At 39.5% G+C, this 20,775-nt stretch overlaps 1 protein-coding gene across 3 annotated transcripts in view; it reads left to right on the forward strand.

The window, feature by feature from the left end:
- The window catches only part of LOC147400451 (rho GTPase-activating protein 7-like), a 65,437-nt gene that overhangs the window by 2,492 nt on the left and 42,170 nt on the right, over window positions 1–20,775 (forward strand). For 2 of the 3 annotated variants that reach the window (XM_086446143.1, XM_086446145.1), the window contains exon 3: window positions 15,662–15,746. In XM_086446143.1, coding sequence (XP_086302269.1) covers window positions 15,662–15,746 — 85 coding nt within the window. The remainder of the gene's footprint in view (window positions 1–15,661; window positions 15,747–20,775) is intronic. The other variant, XM_086446144.1, reaches the window with a different exon arrangement.

Raw genomic sequence — 20,775 nt, forward strand, 5'->3', positions numbered from 1 at the left:
TTAAAACAAATCCTATACATGTACGATCCATTTCTACATGCTTAGAAGTTTGAACATACATGTCCTTTACATGTTCGTATATACTCTCACATGGTGCATAATTTAGGATGAAGAAAAGACAAAACTTGAATAGTTTTCAGTTTTTTAGGTGGGTGGCTAATTGTCATCATCACTGTCATCCTAGCCTCATTTCACTTCTTAGGGTGAAGATGAATCTCCTTTCTTCATTTAGTTCTATCTAGAGCTATGTATCTTCCATTAAAACATGCATGGACCAAGAGACCGTGTAGAGCATGGATTGAGGTCCACATGGATTGCCCCATTGGTCCAAATGACAACCCAGTCTCTTCGTTTGTGGTCTAAACTAGGATTGAAAAGAAAAAATCCCCCCCCCCCCCCCACCCCCCTACACAAAAAAAAAAAAAAAAAAGAAAAAAGAGAGAGCATGTTTTGGCATCATAACTTGAGTTTAAAAATGGACGATCATTGAATTCCTAGATTTAAAATTTAAATCCAACAGTGAAAACATTTCTTTTTCAATTATGTTTTTTTTAAGAGCTCATAAAACTTTATGCTTTACATACATGTGGCACCCGATGGTGTATTTGGTCCCTATGTGAAAATGTGGCCCATAGAGATAGATGGTCCTTTAGTCCATATAACGCCATCTATATATATATATATATATTTTTTGGGGGGGGGGGTTGGGGTGATAAACTTTTTTATTTTATTACCTATTCAAGCCTCTCCTATGTTCTCACAAATGACTTTATTATTGATATATATTTTTTTGTGTTCTACTTATCTGGCTTAACATTTTCATCTCGGGTATGCTTTTTTATTTTTTGAGAAGTAGAGATTTTATTGAGAGAAAGAAAAGAATCACCACTTCTAGGAGGTCAAAAAGACACACCAAAGGAAGCAAGAACAAATATCAAACTTGTTACCCTTTTCCATTTATAGTGAGAACCCAATTTACGGTGAACTTTTCAAAGAAAAACATTCTTCACTATTCTTCATTGCCTTAAAAAGCCCTCCTATTTATTTTCTTCCATAGGTTGCAATCTGTAATAACCTTTGAAGCAAGTGAACTCTAGTAGAAAAGGGTGAAGTGTGCTATCATCGAAAAAGGTCCAACAATAAGGCATAATCCAAACATCCTTAGCTAGAGTGCAACGGATCTAGACATGGTTTTAGATGATGCAAAATGAATTGATCCACTTTTCTGCTACATGGACTGACCATGAATGAGGTGGAAAGCACAATCAACGTCGGAGAACATAGAGGACACATGTTTGGAGGTCAAGAGATTATTGTGATCCATGCGATCGCCCATTTGACACTTTTTTACTTAAGATAGAAAATATATCTTAAGTTGATGATAGGATAAGGGCTTTTAAATCATCACCCCACTTTTGCTGATAAATAACACATTAAGGTTATGAAGGAACCCTAGCACCATTTTTCTCTCACAAAGAGGCTCATTTCTTGCCTTTCATCCTCTTCTTTCCCCTTTTCTCTCTTAGAACCAAACCTCTATCCTATTCCCTTGGGATTTTAGATCCACCTCACCCCATCCTCTCCATTTCATCACTCAACACCTTATCCACCTATAGATTTTGGCGACTCCATTGGAGGACGACCGAATGACGTGTATTGAGTGGATAAGGTCCCCCCTCATGTTGGATCCCCTTTTCCTTTTATAACTTTAAGATATAGGTCATAGTCGCCAGGTGGCATTCATTGATTGCCCATTACATGACTTCTTACATGGCGGTACAAACTCTCACCACAATATCCTGTCAATAGTGCACTTCAATCATGATTCACTTCATATCTTGTATGCTTCTCACGTGACTGCTCACATCCTTGAATCCATGACACCACAATTTGGCTCCATCATGCGGTTTGCCATATTTTCTATGGAACCATTAAGAGAATTTTCACATGTTAATACCCTAACAAAATCGACTTCATGATATGGCTCGACGCCTGGGCAATTGTTGGTTCCACGTCAGCGCCTCGTGTCCCCTTGCATGTGGGCGGCGTGTGAGTTGTACACATGCATTTTATGAGGCTTGTCCTTGGGTGGTGTCGTCAAATGGTACCCAATATCTTCTATCACTTTGGTCACCTTGCTGATGTCGTAAGTCTTTCAAAATTGCCGTCATTTATTTAATTGATGCATATCAGCTGGGGCAGCCATCGTCATCTGCACGGCTTATTCTTCGATTTTTGTTAAATAAGTCAGTAGGGATAGTTTAGTCTTTTTCATTTATTTAAGTTATCTTATGTAATTCCTATATAGCCTAATTAGGGCTAATTAATCAAGTTAATCTTCTTCTCTCTAATTTGAACTTGGTATCAGAGCCAAGTTCTCTGCCTCCATCGAATCCTAAAAAAAAAAAAAAAAAAAAAAAAAAATTCTCTTTCATTCCAAACCTTGATCGCATCATGCGATCAGGCTGTTTTGTCTAATCGAAGCCTGCGATCAGGCTGTATCATCTAATCGAAGCTTGCGATCAGGCTGTATCATCTAACCGAAGCCTGCGATCAACCTATTCTCACAACAATGGCTGTATCTAAGCCCTACGACGCTCAAGGTAGTGATTTGGTAATGTGCGATCATCGTAGTTGCTGTATGAGTTGTGCGATCACAGCAGGTGACCTGGTTTTGTGTTTTTGAACATCGGCAGAGGCTGTTCTGGCTTCTGCGATACAGCAAGTTGCTGTTCTGGTGTCTGCGATCATAGTAGGAATCTATTTGGTGCTTGTTTTTTGTTTTTTTAACATCGTCAGAGGTTGTTCTAGCTTCTACGACACAGCAAGTTGCTGTTCTGCTGTCTACGACCATAGCAGGAAGCTATTTGGTACTTCGGATAACTGCAGAGGAGCTATTTGGTACTTCGGATAACTGCAGAGGAGCTATTTGGTACTTCGGATAACTGCAGAGGGCAGTTTGACGACTTGCGACCATAACAGAAGGTTGAGTTGAGGCATACGATCACTGCAAAGGTGCAGTTAGAGATCTTTAGTCACTACAGAGCGTAGTTTGACTGTTTGCGACCATAACAAAAGCCGGGTTCATCGTTTGGATCTGGTTCGAGGGCTACAATTAGCATAGAGGCTGTTTGGAGCCTATACTAACAGCAAAAGTGCTGTTAAGAGCTTTTCCTTGTTCTCTTTGAACTCCCTTCAAACCAAAAATACGGAGATTTTTTTTTTTACATATTTAATATGGCCTCTGAGACGTCATCTTCCTCAGTTATTTGTAATAATAATGACTCAAGTGGTCTTCCTTCTCACTCGACCGACTTTCCAGGCATTCAGATTACCACCGTGAAATTAAATGGTCCTAATTATCTTCTTTGGGCACGATCGGTTGAAATGTTCATTGGTGGCAAAGGAAAGATCGGCTACCTCACGGGAGCTGATAAACAACCTGCATCGACCGATACGTCCTACTCCCATTGGTTTGCTAATGATTCAATGGTCCGATCGTGGCTGGTTACATCTATGCAACCACACATTGCAGCTGGTTTTATGTTCTCCTCTACAGCAAAACAGATACGGGATTCGGCTAAGAGCATTTACTCGCAACGTCAAAATAACGTTCGGATCTTTAACTTAGAGCGTGAGATTTCTCGTCTTTCGCAATGTGATTCTTCAGTTACCACCTATATATCACAGTTGCGTGCTCGGTGGGAGGAGTTGACCTTCTATTCCTCGTCCTATGTTTGGAAGGACCCTCTTGATGAGATATTGTATGCGTCAATTTTGGATAAGAATCGGGGTTTTTCAGTTTCTGGCTGGTCTCCGTGATGAGTTTAGTATGCGAGAGTTCATTTATTGGGAATGGATCCTTTTCCGTCCCTACAGACTGTGTATTCGTATGTCTTGGCTGATGAGAGTCGTCGCGCAGCTGTCCTACCTCTTTCTTCAGGAGATCACTCCGCTATGGTTGCTCGCCTACCTTCTCTACCTCTACAACCCTCCAGTGGGTCTCTGCCTACCCGTCAGCGACATAAGTGTGATCATTGTGAAAAATTGGGTCATGTGAAGGCTCGCTGCTATGCACTTCATGGTCGTCCTAATCATAATCGTCAACAGTTTCAACGCTCTTCAGCTCATGCCGTTTCTCAGTAGACGACTGACTTAGCACCTCCTTCAGCTCCTACTTCCTCTTCGGATTCGGTATCTCTATCCCAAGCCGAACTTGACAAGTTCAGGAAATTCTTCAATCAGATAGAGACTTCATCTCAACCGGTTTCTACCTTCGCTCACTCAGGTACCTTTACATCTGCACACAGTGTTTCTACCACTTCCTCACCATGGATCATTGATTCTGGTGCCTCCGATAACATGACCGGTACGTCCTCTCTATTTAACACCTATAGTGTTTGCTCTGGTCATCGCAAGGTTCGCCTTGCTGATGGTTCTTTGTCTCCCATAGCTGGTAAAGGTCTTGTACCTGTTACATCCTCTTTATCATTAACTAACACATTACATGTTCCTCAACTCACTACTAACCTTGTCTCCGTTAGTAGTCTTACAAAAAATTTGAACTGCAGTATAACGTTTTATTCCTCTCATTGTGTCTTTCAGGATCTGGAGTCGAAGAGGACGATTGGCACTGGACATGAAGTGAATGGATTGTATCTCTTGGACGTTCCCGATTCACCTAGCACCTATTCTGCTCTTCAGCTTAGTAGTAGTAGTCAGTCTCATAAGGCTCTTGTAATGCGTTGGCATTTACGCTTAGGACATATTTCTTTTGGATACTTGAAACACATGTTCCCTAATTTATTTAATAATAACAGTTTGCTTGATTTTTCTTGTGAAACTTGTCAATTAGCTAAACATGTGCGTTCTTCTTATCCTATTAGTATGCATCCTATTACACCTGCTATGTTTGACTTAATTCATTCTGATGTGTGGGGTCCTTCACCTGTCATATCCACTCTTGATTTTCGTTATTTTGTCTTGTTCATCGATGACTACAGTCGTACCACTTGGGTTTATCTTATGAAACACAAAAACGAGGTTTATGGAATCTTCAAGCAATTTCTTGCTATGGTTCATACCCAATTTGGTTGTACCATCAAGACCTTCCGTTCTGATCATGGTACTGAGTACACTTATAGTGAGGTCTTGAAACTTTGTTTAGAGTCTGGCATTGAGCATCAAATGTCTAATGTTCAGACCCCTCAGCAGAATGGTCGATCAGAACGAAAAAATCGCCGTATTTTAGAGTTAGCCCGTGCCATTTCGATTGGCATGAACGTGCCCCAATCCTATTGGGCCGATGCAGTCCTTACTGCTGTTTACCTTATTAATCGGACCCCATCCAGTGTTCTTCAGTTTGTCGCACCCCTCTCTAAGCTCTCTCCAGATCGTCCCGTGTTTCCACTTCCTCCGCGTGTTTTTGGGTGTGTCTGTTTTGTTCAAATTCTTGATCGAAATCGAACTAAACTTGACCTAAGGCTATAAAATGTATCTTTCTAGGTTATTCCTCTACCCAGAAAGGATACCGTTGTTACCATCCTCCTTCTCGACGACGTTTTATTTCTCGAGATGTTTCCTTTTTTGAGCATACTCCTTATTATAGTGGGTCTGTTGGCATTCAATCTGAGTGGTTTCCTTTAGATTCACCTGATGATCCCTTTCCTTCTTTATTGCCCCTTCCCATGCCTGTTTCTCCTTCTCCACTCCCGGTCAGTTCTTCCCTTCCTCTATTGCAGGTTTACTCTCGACGTCCACGTGATACTACCATCACTCCTATGTCTGACCCGCTCGCCTCCTCGCCTCCAGCTCCGCCTCCATCTGTTCCCTGTGATGATCGTCCTATTGCTACTCGTAAGGGTAAGCGCACTTGTACTTATCCTATTTCTAATTATATATCTGATTCAGCACTTTCACCCTCCTATCGGAGTTTTCTTGCTTCTGTTTCCGCTGTTTCTCTTCCTACTACTGTTGCAGATGCTATTGCCCATCCTGAGTGGCGCGCAGCTATGATTGATGAGTTGACTGCTCTTGAAAAGACTCAAACTTGGGAACTAGTTCCTCTTCCGCCTGGCAGGAAAGCTGTGGGATGTCGCTGGGTATTCACGCTTAAGCATAATCCGGATGGTTCCATTGCTCGTTATAAGGCCCGTCTGGTAGCCAAGGGTTATGCTCAGACTTTTGGGCTTGATTATCAGGAAACTTTTGCTCCAGTTGCTAAGATGACCACCATTTGCGTTCTCCTTTCAGTTGCCGCTATCAGAGGATGGCCTCTTTTTCAGTTAGATGTCAAGAATGCTTTTCTCAATGGTGATCTTCAGGAAGAAGTCTATATGGTTCAACCTCCTGGGTTTCTTACTTCTGCTTCGCCTACCTATGTTTGTCGTCTTCGCCGGTCTCTTTATGGACTGAAGCAGTCTCCTCGTGCCTGGTCTGAGCGCTTCACTAAGGCCATGCATCAGTTTGGATTTCATCAGAGTTCTGCTGATCACACCTTGTTCTTGCGTCACTCCCACGGCAAGACTGTTGCTTTGATTGTGTATGTGGATGATATTGTCATTACTGGAGATGATGCCGATGGCATTCTCGAGGTCAAAACTTACTTAGGACGTCAATTTGAGATTAAAGACCTTGGACATCTTCGTTATTTTCTGGGTATTGAGGTTGCCCGATCCCAGTCTGGTATATTTATTTCTCAGCGTAAGTATGTTCTTGATTTACATAGTGCCTCTGGTCAGCTTGTATCTCGTCCAGCTGATACTCCTATTGAGCAGAATCACAGTTTGGCTGATTCTGAGGGGGAGTGTGTGTCAGATATTGGCCAATATCAGCGTCTTGTGGGAAAGTTGATCTACTTGTCTATGACTCACCCTGACATTGCCTATGCTGTTAGTGTTGTAAGTCAGTTTATGCACTCGCCTCGAACATTTCATCTTGCTGCGGTTTATCGTATTCTTAGATACCTTAAGGGATGTCCTGGTCGAGGTATCTTGTTTAACAATCATGGTCATCTTCGCATTGAGGCATGGACAGATGCAGATTATGCTGGTTCAGTGACTGATAGAAGGTCTACTTCGGGGTATTGTACTAAAGTTGGTGGTAACTTGGTAACTTGGCGTAGTAAGAAGCAGGATGTGGTTTCTCGGTCGAGTGCTGAGTCAGAATACAGAGCTATGGCACTTGGAGTATGCGAGTTGTTGTGGCTCAAAATCTTACTAGCTGATTTATGTCTTCCTGTGCCAGCCCCCTTCTTACTATATTGCGATAATAAATCAACTATTAACATAGCTGCAAATCCGGTTCAGCATGATAGAACGAAGCACATAGAAGTTGATCGTCATTTCATTAGAGAAAAGATAGTTTCTGGACAGATTTGTACTCCCTTTGTTCCTACCTCTCAACAACTTGCTGATGTTCTTACTAAAGGTGTTAGTAAAACCTCCTTTGAAGATGTCTTGTCCAAGTTGGGCATTGTTGATATCCACGCACCAACTTGAGGGGGAGTGTTAAATAAGTCAGTAGGGATAGTTTAGTCTTTTTCATTTATTTAAGTTATCTTATGTAATTCCTATATAGCCTAGTTAGGGCTAATTAATCAAGTTAATCTTCTTCTCTCTAATTTGAACTATTTTCATGTCTTAATGTTGGTGCATCAACATTACGATTGCTATCATATCAAACATTGGATCACGTGTGGATATTTGCCTCATTTCTTGTGATGATTGCCATCTTAGTCTTGATAGGTCGTTAAAGGCCACGTTCTTTGTGCTTAACCTTGGGTTACTGCTGGCTGCTCATTAATTCCATCAGTGAGCATCATTATGTTATTGGCCTAAAAGTAAAAAATAAGACCACATCGTTTTCATTCTTGTGTTTTGTATGAAATTTGCCACTATCAAACCAATTGTTGTTTGAAGCAGAAGGGCCTCGACCCACTTGGTGAAAAGCTTAGTGGCCGTAATGATTCATATTTGTCTCTGCGTTGTTTTTGGGTTCATAGGGCTTATCAACTCAAGACCCCAATGGTAAAACGGCCAAGGCGTACCTAGACATTGCAACAATGTTGTTGGGGCATGGATAAGATCACCATGGACTTGGCATTGAGGGTGGTTGAGTCACCCTCCATGGTCGGCCAATAGTATCCCATCTCGATTAGCCTTCTAAATAATTTTTTGCTTTCATTGATGCTTACCTGCACTACTAATGTGGGCCTAATTTTTGTGCATTTGATAACATCACTAACTCCTTGAAGGCAATTTATGGTGAAACACTGATTTGTGGCAGGCCTCGATTTTTAGCACTTGATAATATGTTGCCAATGAATGAATGTGACGCCACCATGATTTGTGACTTCTCATACTTACTAAGACAAAAAATAATTAGTGACCTCTCTAGTTTTCCTAGACCACCAAACTTGCTTGTGGACCTATGTTATTTGCACCATTTACAGTTTTTTTTGATAAGTATAAATTTATTGCAAGAAGAAAAAAAAATTACAGGCGGCGGTTGAGATGACCAACCAAAAGAAAACAACAAAAACCTCATAACTTTCACACAAAGAATCCCATCTAAAAACAAAGTCCTCAAAGAAAACACCCTTGAACTTAGGACATAACTTGCACTAAAAGAACAATAGGGCCCAAGTACATTTAACAAGACCTCCTGAGTTGAAGATTCAACCCCTTTAAAAACTCTCCTATTCCTTTCCAACCACAGCCCCTAACAAGTGGCAAAAGGGAGAAATCTCTACAAGATTCTCTTCCTCCTGAATAACAAGGAAGCATCCTATTAGTGTTTAGAAGATAAAGAGAGAGATTTAGAGGAGAAGTTTAGAGAGAGGCTCTATAGAGTAGTTTCTATGAGCTTCTTCGCTTATATTTATATAAGAGAATTAGGGTTACAGTTAAGTGGGACATGTGGAACTGAAAAAGACTAGTTTGCTCCCACACGTCCTATACATACCAATAACACTCCCCTTTAAGTTGGAAAGTTAATTTGGAACAAACTAAATGAACTACAGAAAATAAACTACTAAAGAAGAGAAAATAAAAGAAACTAAAGAAAATATAACACTCCCCCGCAAGTTGGAGCATAAATATTAAGTAAATCCAGCTTGGAGCAAATAAAATTGAGGCGACTACAATTAAGTGCCTTAGTAAACATATCTGCCAACTGATCTTCAGACTTTACGAATGATGTACTAATTTCCCCACATAAAACCTTGTCTCTAATAAAGTGACAATCTGTCTCAGTGTGCTTTGTTCGCTCATGAAACATTGGATTGGAAGCAATATGAATTGCAACTTGATTATCATAATATAATCGCATAGGAATAGCTATCTTAATACTCAATTCTCCGAGAAAATTCTTAACTCACGTCAGTTCACATGTCATAAGAGTCATTGCTCTATATTCTGCTTCTGCACTAGATCTTGCAACCACATTTTGCTTCTTTGGAAAACAGAAGATTGTGGGTAGGTACCTGGGATGGGAAGTTCACGGTAAAATCATTGTATGATTGCATTTCTCCTAGTAACATGGCGTTATTCCCTCATTTTTTTTGTCTAGGGTTGTAAGGTACCTCCAAAGATTTCGTTTTACCTTTGGTTGGCGGCTCTAGGGAGACTTGCAACTCTAGATCAATTGATCAGAAGATGCTTCATTTCTCCAAACCAATGTTGTATGTGTAGTTCCCAGGTGGAAACGGTAGATCACTTATTCATACATTGTAGATGCATTTCTTGTTTTTATTCGGGATAGTGAGTTGTTTTCCTTGATCAGTTAAGGAGTTGTTGGATTCTTGGTTGGCGTGAGGAGTTTTATTCTCGTTTTCTAAACGGATTTTTTGGTTCTTGATCCATTCTCAATCTGTTGGGGTATCTGGAAAGACCGTAATCGTCGCATCTTTGAGGGGAAAGTCTCTACGATGGAAAGATTAGTTCTTTCTGTTCTGGAGTTCCTGTTCTCTTGGAGTAAACTATACAAAGAGTTCAAAGGGGTCTTTTTCGAAGACTTTGTCGTGCGTTGGGATATGGTGTGTGCGTTTCAACGAGAGTAACTCGGGGGTCATTTATCTGTTTTGTTGTCCTCTCTTTTGTTTTGTTGGTTTTTTTGTTGTGTATCTTCGCTTTGTTTTGGGCAGTCATCTCGACCCCTTTTTTCAATAAATCATCTTTACCGATCCAAAAAAAAAAAAAAAATCAAGTTTCCTCCCAAGAAAGTGCAATACCTAGATGTAGACCTCCTATCAGATGGAGAACCTGCCTAGTCAGTATCACAATACCCCTCTAAGTCCAAATGATCTTTGGACTTATACTACAAACCACGTCCTGGAGATCGTTTCAGAAATCGAAGGATTCAAACAACAGCTTCCCAATGTGGAACCCTTGGCGTTTTCATAAATTGATTTACTACACTTACTGCAAAAGAAATATCTGAGTTTACCAACTAGTCTTCTGTATTTTCCTAGATCATCAAGCAACTCTCCACCATTTACTATCAACTTTGAATTAGGGTCCATTTGGGTGTCCATAGGTTTACTTCCCAACATGCCTGTCTCATAAAACAAATCAAAAACATACTTTCTTTGAGCCAGGTTAGTACCTTTATTGGATTTCGCAACTTCTTTCACTAAGAAATAATGCAACTTACCAAGATCTTTTGTCTGAAGGAAGGCTTTCAGCTCCTTTATTCCATTAGTGTCATCACTTGTGAAGGCTATATCATCAACGTAAATTACTAGAATAATAGTCCCTGGAGAATTAAAGCGAACAAATACAGAATGATCTGTCTGACACTATTTAATTGAACTACTACCTCACTGAATTTTTCAAACCAAGCTCATGGAGACTGTTTTAGGCCATAAATGACTTTTTTCAACTTACACGCCATGTTAGACTCCTCTTGAGCAATAAAATCAGGAGGTTGCTCCATATACACGTCCTCCTCCAAATCATCATTCAAAAAGCATTCTTAACATCCAGTTGACATAAGGGCCATTGAAAGTGGGCAGCAAGGGAGATGACAATAGGAACAAAGGTCATTTTTGCCACAGGAGAAAAAGTTTCTGAGTAGTCCACACCATAAGTCTGAAAATAACCTTTAGCTACGAGACGAGCCTTCAACTGCTTAACAGACCCATCAGGCAAATACTTCACCATATATACCCAATGACAACCAATAGTGCGCACACCAGCAGGTAAGGACACTAACTCCTAAGTACCATTGTGATGAAGAGCATCCATCTCAACCTCCATAGCCTATCTCCAACCTGAATGAGACAAAACATCCTGTACACTACGAAGAATAGACATAGAAGAAAGAGCAGAAACAAAATCACGATACGAAGCAGACAAATGAGATAAAGAAACAAACTTAGAAATGGGGTGCTTAGTACAGCTACGAGTGCCTTTCCTTTGTGCAATATGAAGATCAATATCAGAAGAAGTGCTAGATACCTGATCTCCAGATTGTGAAGATGATGGTAAGGTGTTTGCATCTAGAGGAGGATGGGGGTTTGAAGGTGCCAGTTGCTTCTTGCGAGTATAAGTGAGTGGAAATGGAACAGTGGGAGATAAATCGACTACAGGAAGAGGAAGAGAAAACACAAGATCATCATACTGTACTGGATCTGTAAAATATGATACATAATAAAAAAATGTAACATCTGCATTGACATACACACAACGAGTTGAAGGATCATAGCAACGATAACCTTTCTAGGTATGAGAGTAATCTTGGTATACACACTTCACCGAACGTGGGTCAAATTTGTCAAAACTAAGAGACGACTGATGAACGAATGAGATACAACTAAAGGTCAGTGGAGGTAAGGAAAATAAATGACTCGAAGGAAACATAACAGAATAAGGACATTGACTATCAAGAATAGGCATAGGCATACGATTAATTAAATAACATGTTGTAAGAATTGCATCCCCCCAGTAAGGTTTGAGAACTTGCATCTGAAACATTAGAAAACGTGCAATTTCAAGAAGGTGCTGATTTTAACGTTCAGCAACACCATTTTGTTGAGGGGTGTGCGTACACGAAGTTTGATGAATAATACCAAAGCATGAAAGATAGTCATTCAAAGGTCCAGAATCATATTCTTTAGCATTATCACTATGAAATAACTTGATTTGCACACCAAATTGAGTTTGAATTTTAGTATGGAACAATTTAACAATAGAAAATAACTTAGAACAATTGTTCATTAAATAAAGCCTTGTCATTTTTGAAAAATCATCTACAAAAGTAATAAAATATCGAAACCCATAACGGGAAACAATCCTATAAGGACCTCAAATATCAGAATGAAATAGATTAAACTGACTTGATACTCCACTAATAGACTTAGGTGGATAAGAAACACGATGATGTTTAACTAACTGATATGACTCACAATCTAAAACAGAAATATGACTCAAAGTGGGAATCATCTTTTTTAAAGAGCGGAGTGAAGGATGACCAAGTCGACAATGTCATTGTTGCGGAGTGATTGTGGCATGAAGAGCAGGCCAGCCTCCACCACCATCCAAAAAGTAGAGATCTCCAGATTTATATCCCCCACCAATATTCCTCTTCGTCTTTAGATCTTGAAAAACACAATATGAGAGGTAAAACATCATGGAACAATAAATAGATTGAGTTAACTTACTAATGGACATTAAATTGAAAGGAAATTTAGGGACATATAGTACATAACAAAAAGAAATAGTAGAACAGGGAACGATAGTTCCAATACCAGAAGCCCTAGAAGTAGTACCATCTGCAAGAGTGACAAATGGAGATGAAGAGGAAGAGGAAGAATGTTAAATGGATGAACATACACCTGATGACCCAGTTATGTAATTTGACGCCCCTGAATCAATGACCCAAGGGGATGAAGATGAAGCAAGACAGTATATACCTGAGTGAGCTTGAGTCGCAGTGTTGGAGGACGAGGCACTAGACTGAGGAGGATAAAGTAACTTGGAACACTTATTACGAGATATAGTAACCATATTTGCATGGGAAGCTAGCTGAGGAGGATCAATAGAACCACCACCATTAATGTCATTAGAAATAGCTTGATTGGCCCAGCTTGTGGGCGGACCATGTAAATCCTAACAGAAATCCACAGAATGACCATCAAGTCCACAATGGGTATACTTTCTGGGTGCACTACAACCACGACCCCCTATTAGAATCACAACTTTCTCCATTGCCTCCACCGCAGTTACCACGATACCCACGACTATCACCTCGGCCACAACCACGATCTGTACTTCTAGAAACAGTCAATACTGATTAGTTAGATTCAGACACCAATGATGTACCACCAGAACCACCAACAGAAACTTTTTGAAGGTGAGAAAAAACTTCAGTAAGTGAAGGCAACTCTTTACTGGTCAAAATATGAGATTTAACAGAATTATACTTAGATTTCAAACCAGAAAGAAAACGAACAACATCCATCTCTTCCCGTTGTCGATGTAGTACGGTCAAATCAGTAGTAAGGGGTTGATACACATTGAGCTCATTCCGTATATTTTGAACGCGAGAGTAATATGTTGGTAAACTTTGGTTACCTTGCTGAATGGAAAAGAAATCTTTAGCCAACTGATAAATCCGAGAAATATTATTCGCTTTAGAATACATCTTACTAATTTGAATCCAAATCTCCTTGGCAGAAGATAGGAACATCAAGTTCACAACAATGGTGGAATCCATACAATTTCACAACCACGCCATAATTTGAGCATTTTCTTGAACTTACTCAAAATAGTGAGGATGTTCAGTCTTAAGAGAATCATCTTTCGGAACTTTCCCTTGGCAGTAAGGAACACCTCAACAGATTTCGATCAAGGGATAAAATTATCTCCATTTAATTTGATCGAGGTCATCTGAAGATTAAAGAACTCGGGAGGAGATAGAACGTTGTACTTCATCTCCATCGAAAATCACTCCACAATAAATAGATCGCACCAAATAATCCAGATCTGAAATACCAATCAGATTTGTGCAAATCTCGAGGATTCACAGCGGTGCGGTTATATTTTGGAGAAAAAATTCGATCTGATTCATAAATCAGATTGCAATAACCAGATCTAATCGAATATGGTCTATGTACTTATAGATCAAATCACAGATGACTAAAGTCTCAGTTTTGATAAATTGTGGATATTTGAAAAGTGGATCTGAATCTCCTTAGGAAAAACACACCACCAAACTACAACTTGCACCGCCAAATTACAAAACACCAACTTCATATGTACTCACATACTGTGAGTATTCACCAATTAGAAGATTGAAACCCTAGGTTGTACTCAGAAGCCTAAAATTTTAATACCAAGTATATCGAAGAAGAAGAAGAAGAAGAAAGGGAAATAGGAAGAGAAGGTAGGTTCTCAAACTTAATGATCTAAACCTTACGTTGATACCATCTTGGTGTTTAAAAGAGAAAGAGAGATTTAGAGGAGAAGTTTAGAGGGAGGCTCTATAGAGTAGTTTCTAGGAGCCTCCTCTCTTATGTTTATATAAGGGAATTAGGGCGACAGTTAAGTGGGACATGTGGAACTGGAAAAGACCAGTTTGCCCCCACACGTCCTATACATACCAATAACGCATCCCAACTCTTGAAAAGAGAAGCACCAAACTTGGGACCACCCAAAACTCCTTGAGAAGCACAAGGAAGTCAGACCACACGAAAAGAGAAAACTCACAATGAATCAAAATGTGATTCACCGACTCCCCACTCAAATTGCAAAGGAAGCAAAAGTTTAGAGTCACAAAACTCTGAATAATTAGTTCATATAAAATGGGTAATCTGTTGAGAACGGCTAGCCAAATGAAGAATCACACTTTTAAGGGTGACTTTGAACCCCAAACGGATGCACACGGGAAGTAGTCGAAGGTACTAGGTACCTTAGACAAAGCTGAGGCAAAAGAACAAAGAGAGAAAGCATTACCTCTGGACACCCTCCCATCGTCTTCCATGGCCTCTCAATGGGTGTGATCAAGTTGATTAGTTCGGTCTACGAGCTCTTGGAACTCCTAATTGTTGAAATCCCTCCTGAAACCCGAATCCCACACGGGCACACTTCCATCCATATAACCTCCACAATTGTGTTCCTTTAGCAATTTGATTGTAGCTCCCTTCTCGTATTTGTCTCCTTAACAAATGTTTCTCCGTGCTTTCTTCTGTTTATTTAATGAATTCTTTTTCGACTAAAGAGAAAAAGATGCGTAGCAGTCGACATTTTGACACTCTTAAAACTGACTTGACTATTTTGAGGTGATTTTTACCCTTGAGATAAGCAAGAATTTATTTCCATGTCTGAAAGGTTAGGTAGAAAAGGAAAATGCACTTAAAATCCGATATCTAATTCTTTTGATGCAATGTTTTGTGTTCTCCTATAAAGTCAATGAATACAAGCTGCTTGTCTATTTAATAATTCTTCAAGTCCAGCTTACACAAAAAAATAATTTTTTTCGTCCTAATCATTAACTCAATTCTTCTGCAAGTAATATAATTCTGTACATTATGAATTATTTTTTATTGCTGTTGAAATTTTACTATTTCTTGTTTTTTATTGTTTACTTAAAGTGCTGCAATACCTGCTTTGTATTGTGAAGCAGTACATAGTAATTTTACTCATGGAAATTCATGGGAAAGTCTTGCAGGGATAGGTTGGAAGTCTTGGAAAAAGCGTTGGTTTATCCTCACACGAACGTCTTTGGTTTTCTTCAAAAATGATCCTGTGAGTTGATGCCCATTATATTGTGTGCATTTTGTTTGTGGCTTTAGTATTTTTCTTTGCAACTTTTTATATTGTGTGTAACGTTATTGCTCATCCACAGTGCAAATATATGTTGGCATACATGAACCTTATTTATTTATTTATTTTTTGATAGATTTATTTATTTATTTTGTTAAGAGTTAAACTTTGCTTAAGTCGATCTATTCATGGGGGTGATACCGAACCATACTGCTCATTCATGTTGACTACCATGTTTTTGATTGTAACTTGTCATCAACACGGCCACTTCTAGGGGACACTACTTCGCTTGATTCCTACCTGATTGGTACTTGTTACAATCCAATGCCCATTTGGAAAAGGATCAATTGGTGGAGCTTGTCGGTGCTCTAATTTTGTTTAATTCTCGTAAGTCCTAATCAAGGAAAGGTCTTGCCATCATCATACAATGTTTTTGGATCAAAATGACTGACCTCAAGATTGTGTCAGAAGAAAGCAGATACACCATGCTAATATTGACATAATCATTTAGCTCCAACATCAGTCAGTATCTTTTATTTGTTGATTCAAGAACACAGCCGACTAGTGACTTAATTTTATCATCATCATCATGTACGCGTTATCCCAAATTTTGGTGTTTGATTGAGACGTGAAAAGATAGAGAAAATTGTACTTGGAAGCAGAAATCATGTACACAATCTCACCCAGAAAAAGTAGAATCTGTTCTTGATACTCCGACAATTGTGTCAAGTGCTTTTATACCAAGAGAAGGCAGTACACGAGACTTTAAATATGTTAAGGCTGATGGGTCTAGATGTATAATGTGCTTTCCTACTTAAACTTCAATAGGGAATGTGAATTGCTTAATCTATGATAGTGCTTTTTGGACCTGTACCCTTTTATTTCATTAAAACAAAGGTATTTGCATTAAAGGGATGAATCCCACAAAAATAATGTAGAACTAAATGGTCAAGGCGACCCTTTAAAATTACATCCAGATACGAAACGATCGAAGAAGAGAGCATTGTACTTGAACAACCTAGAATCAGGGGTGTGACATACCTTTGGTATGTGCAGATTAAGAACCAGGAAGGGATACAAGAAAATCAAGGAGGTTGGGAGACCTACCATAGATAAAGGAGAAACAAGGAAAACTCAAGGATCTACCCCACATCATTTACAATCATGCCCTATCACGTTTTCCAAAAAGGTTTAATCACTGGAATAAAAGTGAATTGATATTGAGAATTATATCATAGATCCATTTTTCTTGCTAGAAGTTTTCCTATCTATCACATTCCAAATGCCTCACAAAATCACAATGGGGAGGAGCCTCTAGTAGGCCGTAGAAGGAACATGAATGTACGGGAGATGGAATTGATAACTAGTCTAGTGGAAAGTATTTTGACCATTTAGATTTCCTCTTGGATGAAAGACAAGCCAAAATGGAAAATCAGTCGAGATGGAAAGTTCTTGCATCGTTTTGTACCTCACTTATTCACTCGTCTAATAATCCTTCCTAGGTGTTCTTATTTGGGATCAAAAGTCCTATTCGAAAATAGCATTTTTTTTTTGTTTTGTTGTCCACCATCTTTTTAATAGGCAAGCAAATGAAGGTAGGTTAAGATCCTGGGTCCATGGTAGTACCATCGAGAGATCATCTTGGACTTTTGAATAATGCATGGAGAGAGTGATGAAAATGCTAACCACTTCCTCATTCATTGACCTAGAACAAGTTTAGTTTGGTCTCGTTTGTTTTTGTTTTTCTATTTGTGTTTGATTTTTCCATCTTCTATTTTGTCTCTTTCTTGTTGGTTTGTCTAGTTATACCTTTGATGCTAGGGGTGGAAAATATTGGAAATAATCTAGTTATTTTAGTTCTAGTTGTTATTTAGATATAGCTTTTTATTGAGTTTTTATTTATTTATGATTTGTAAGGGTACTTTTGTCTTTTTACAAATTTATTAATATAAATTTCTACCAAGCTCTCACAAAGAGCCTTGACAATAATTCTTCCCAAATTCTTCTTGGTATTAGAGACAAGGAATTTTGTCCCCCCTCCTTGGTTCCCCTTCCTCTTCTTCTTCCTCCCTTTCTTCTCCTTTTTATTCACTAAAGCTTAACCTTGAGCAACTTTCTTAGACCTTCTCCACTTCGGGGGGCTTTTATTTTTTTATTTTTTTTTATTCCCTTTATCGCATGTTGCGATAGGGATTTAATCACATGCTGTGATAACTTTTCTGCGCTGTGATACTGTCCTACGCTAGGGTTTGTTAATTCAATTGGATAGATTTCTGTGCTGCCGACAGCTCCTATTAGTAGATTTGTGCCCCACTACAACTTCTATTCATAGATTTGTGCCCCATGACAGCAGCAGTTGCTGTGTTTGGTGGATTTCTGCCCCACGACAACTGCTATTATCAGATTATTGCCCCACGACAGCAACAGTTGCAGTGTTTGGTGGATTTCTGCCCCACGACAACTCGCAGTAGCAGATTTGTGCCTCACGACAACAACAGTTGCTGTGTTTGGTGGATTTCTGCCCCACGACAACTCGTAGTAGTTGATTTTTACCTCACGACAGCAGCAGTTGCTGTGTTTGGTGCATTTGGGGCTCTCGTGTGACTTGCGATAGAGTGTGGAGGCTGTGTTTGGTGTGCCAACAGTGTTTGGGGCGTTCTTGTGACCTGCAACAGAGTATGGGGCTGTGTTTGTTGCTGCTGACAGCAACTAGGTGATTTGTTGGGATTGTGATAACCTTGCGAGAACAACTAGGTGGTTCTTTGATGATTTATGACAGCAACAGAGGTGCTGCCATTATTTCTTTTGTCTTTGTTTTTGGCTCTCGACAGTACTATTATAGTAGATCTCCCTTCGATCCAAAGTTTTATGTTTATAGTGCGTCATGACAACTCACGAGACCAAGGATTCCAATACAATTCTTGGGGCAAATTCCTCAGTTAAGCATATAACCAATGCCCTATTAGATGGTATGAATTTTCAGTCCTGGTCTTTGTCTGTGCGACTTTATTTGGGTAGTAGAGGTATATCTGGATGGTTTTTGGGCACCGTTAGTAAACCACCTCTTACTGATCCCAAATTTGAACAATGAGAGATCAATAACTGCATTATTCTTGGATGACTATTTAATTCAATGGAGTAGCGAATCTATACAATGTTTATGTATCATGAAACTGTTCTGTCTTTGTGGTTAGCCCTCACTCAGACATATGCTCACGATAGGAATGACTCAAGGATTTATGAGCTTTATCAAGACATTGCAGAGGCTACCTAAGGAACACAGATTGTAGTTGATTATTTTGGGTTTCCCCAGTCTCGTTGGGAGGAGCTCTCTCATTATGAGTCTATGGTTGAGCTACTGCAAAAGCAGTTAGGTTTGTGGCTAAGAGGATTGCTCGACACCAGACATATCAGTTTACGTCCTATCGTTATACTTGTTTGGATCTCAGCCTATTGTTGTTCCGGTTTCTGTGCTTCCTTCCTCTGGGAGTCCTGTATTCTTTTCAGATTCTAGATTTATGGCATGCTCGCTTAAGACATGCCAATTTTCAGCACTTAGGTCATTTATTTCCTCTTTTAAAAACTGCTTGTAGTTGACACAAATTTCAGTGCTGTGTGTGTAAACTTTCTAAACACACGTACTTCTTATATTTCTCGTATGCATCGAGTTAATGAAATATTTGATTTAATTCACTCTGATGTGTGGGGGCCTTCCCTTATTACTGCTTTTAATGGTCATAGATATTATGTTACATTTATTGATGACTATTCTCGCTGTACTTGAGTTTATTTGATGCGTTCTCGTTCTGAGGTGCTTCTTATTTTTGTTAACTTTCTTAAAATGATTCAAACTTAGTACAATATTATTGTTAAATCTCTTCGATCTGATAATTGGGGGGGGGGGATATATATCAGATGAGATTCGCTCCTATCTTCATGAGCATAGTATGTTTCACCAGTTGACTTGTCCTTATACTCCTGAGCAGAAGTGGGTGGCTGAACGTAAGAATCACCATCTCATGAATATTGTTCAATGTCTTCTCCTAAGAATGCATGTTTCTAAGGCATATTGGAATATGACAGTCCTCACTGCGACTTATCTTATTAACTACGTTCCTAGTCGCACCATAAAGGGACAAGTGCCTCTTCATGTCATTCAATTTGATAGTATATTTTTTCCCATTACACCTCGAGTCTTTGGGTGCACGTGCTTTGTTCAGGATAGGACACACAATTGTACAAAATTGGATGACAAAGCCATTCGATGCATTTTCTTGGGTTACTCCTCTATGTCCAAGGGGTATTGGTGTTATGATTCAGTTTCTCATCGTGTCATACACTCTCTTGATGCTACTTTCTTTGAAAATGTTCCATACTTTCATGCCACATCTACTTTGTAGGACCCGTCTCGTATAGTGTTGTCATCTCTCATTTTTTCTCCATCTTCGTTGACGCTTAAGGTCTACATTTGTCGCTTTTGCCCCCCTACACCCTTGCCAATCTCTTCCTTGGATTCAGGTATATCATCTCCTACCTCCTCACATATACCTGTTCTTATCCCTTCTATTTCTGATTCTCATTTACTTATTGCCTTTTGCAAAGGTAAGCGGGGGTGTGTTATTGATCATCCTATTGCCCAGTTTGTTTCCTATCAGGGTCTCTCTTCCTCTTATTAGGCTTACCTTGTAGCCACTAATTCTATTCGAATTCCTTGGTCTGTATCCGAGGCTTTGCGAGACCTTAATGGACTAAAGCTATGACTGCTGAGATGGATGCTTTGCAGAAAAATAATACCTGAGAGTTTGTCACTCTTCCATCTAGGGAGCAAACCGTTGGTTGTAAATGGGTTTTCACAGTGAAATACCTCGCAGATGGTACTGTTGATCGGTATAAGGCACGCCTAGTTGCTAAGGGGTTTACACAGACTCCTAGGAAAGATTTTGGTGCCACGTTTGCTCCTATCGTCAAACTCTCCATTGTTTTGACTTCTTATCTCTCTAATTGCGTGTAA

This window comes from Akebia trifoliata, chromosome 6 (genome assembly GCF_017979445.1).
Source record: "Akebia trifoliata isolate Shusen 1 chromosome 6, ASM1797944v1, whole genome shotgun sequence".
In the NCBI taxonomy this organism is placed as follows: domain Eukaryota; kingdom Viridiplantae; phylum Streptophyta; class Magnoliopsida; order Ranunculales; family Lardizabalaceae; genus Akebia; species Akebia trifoliata.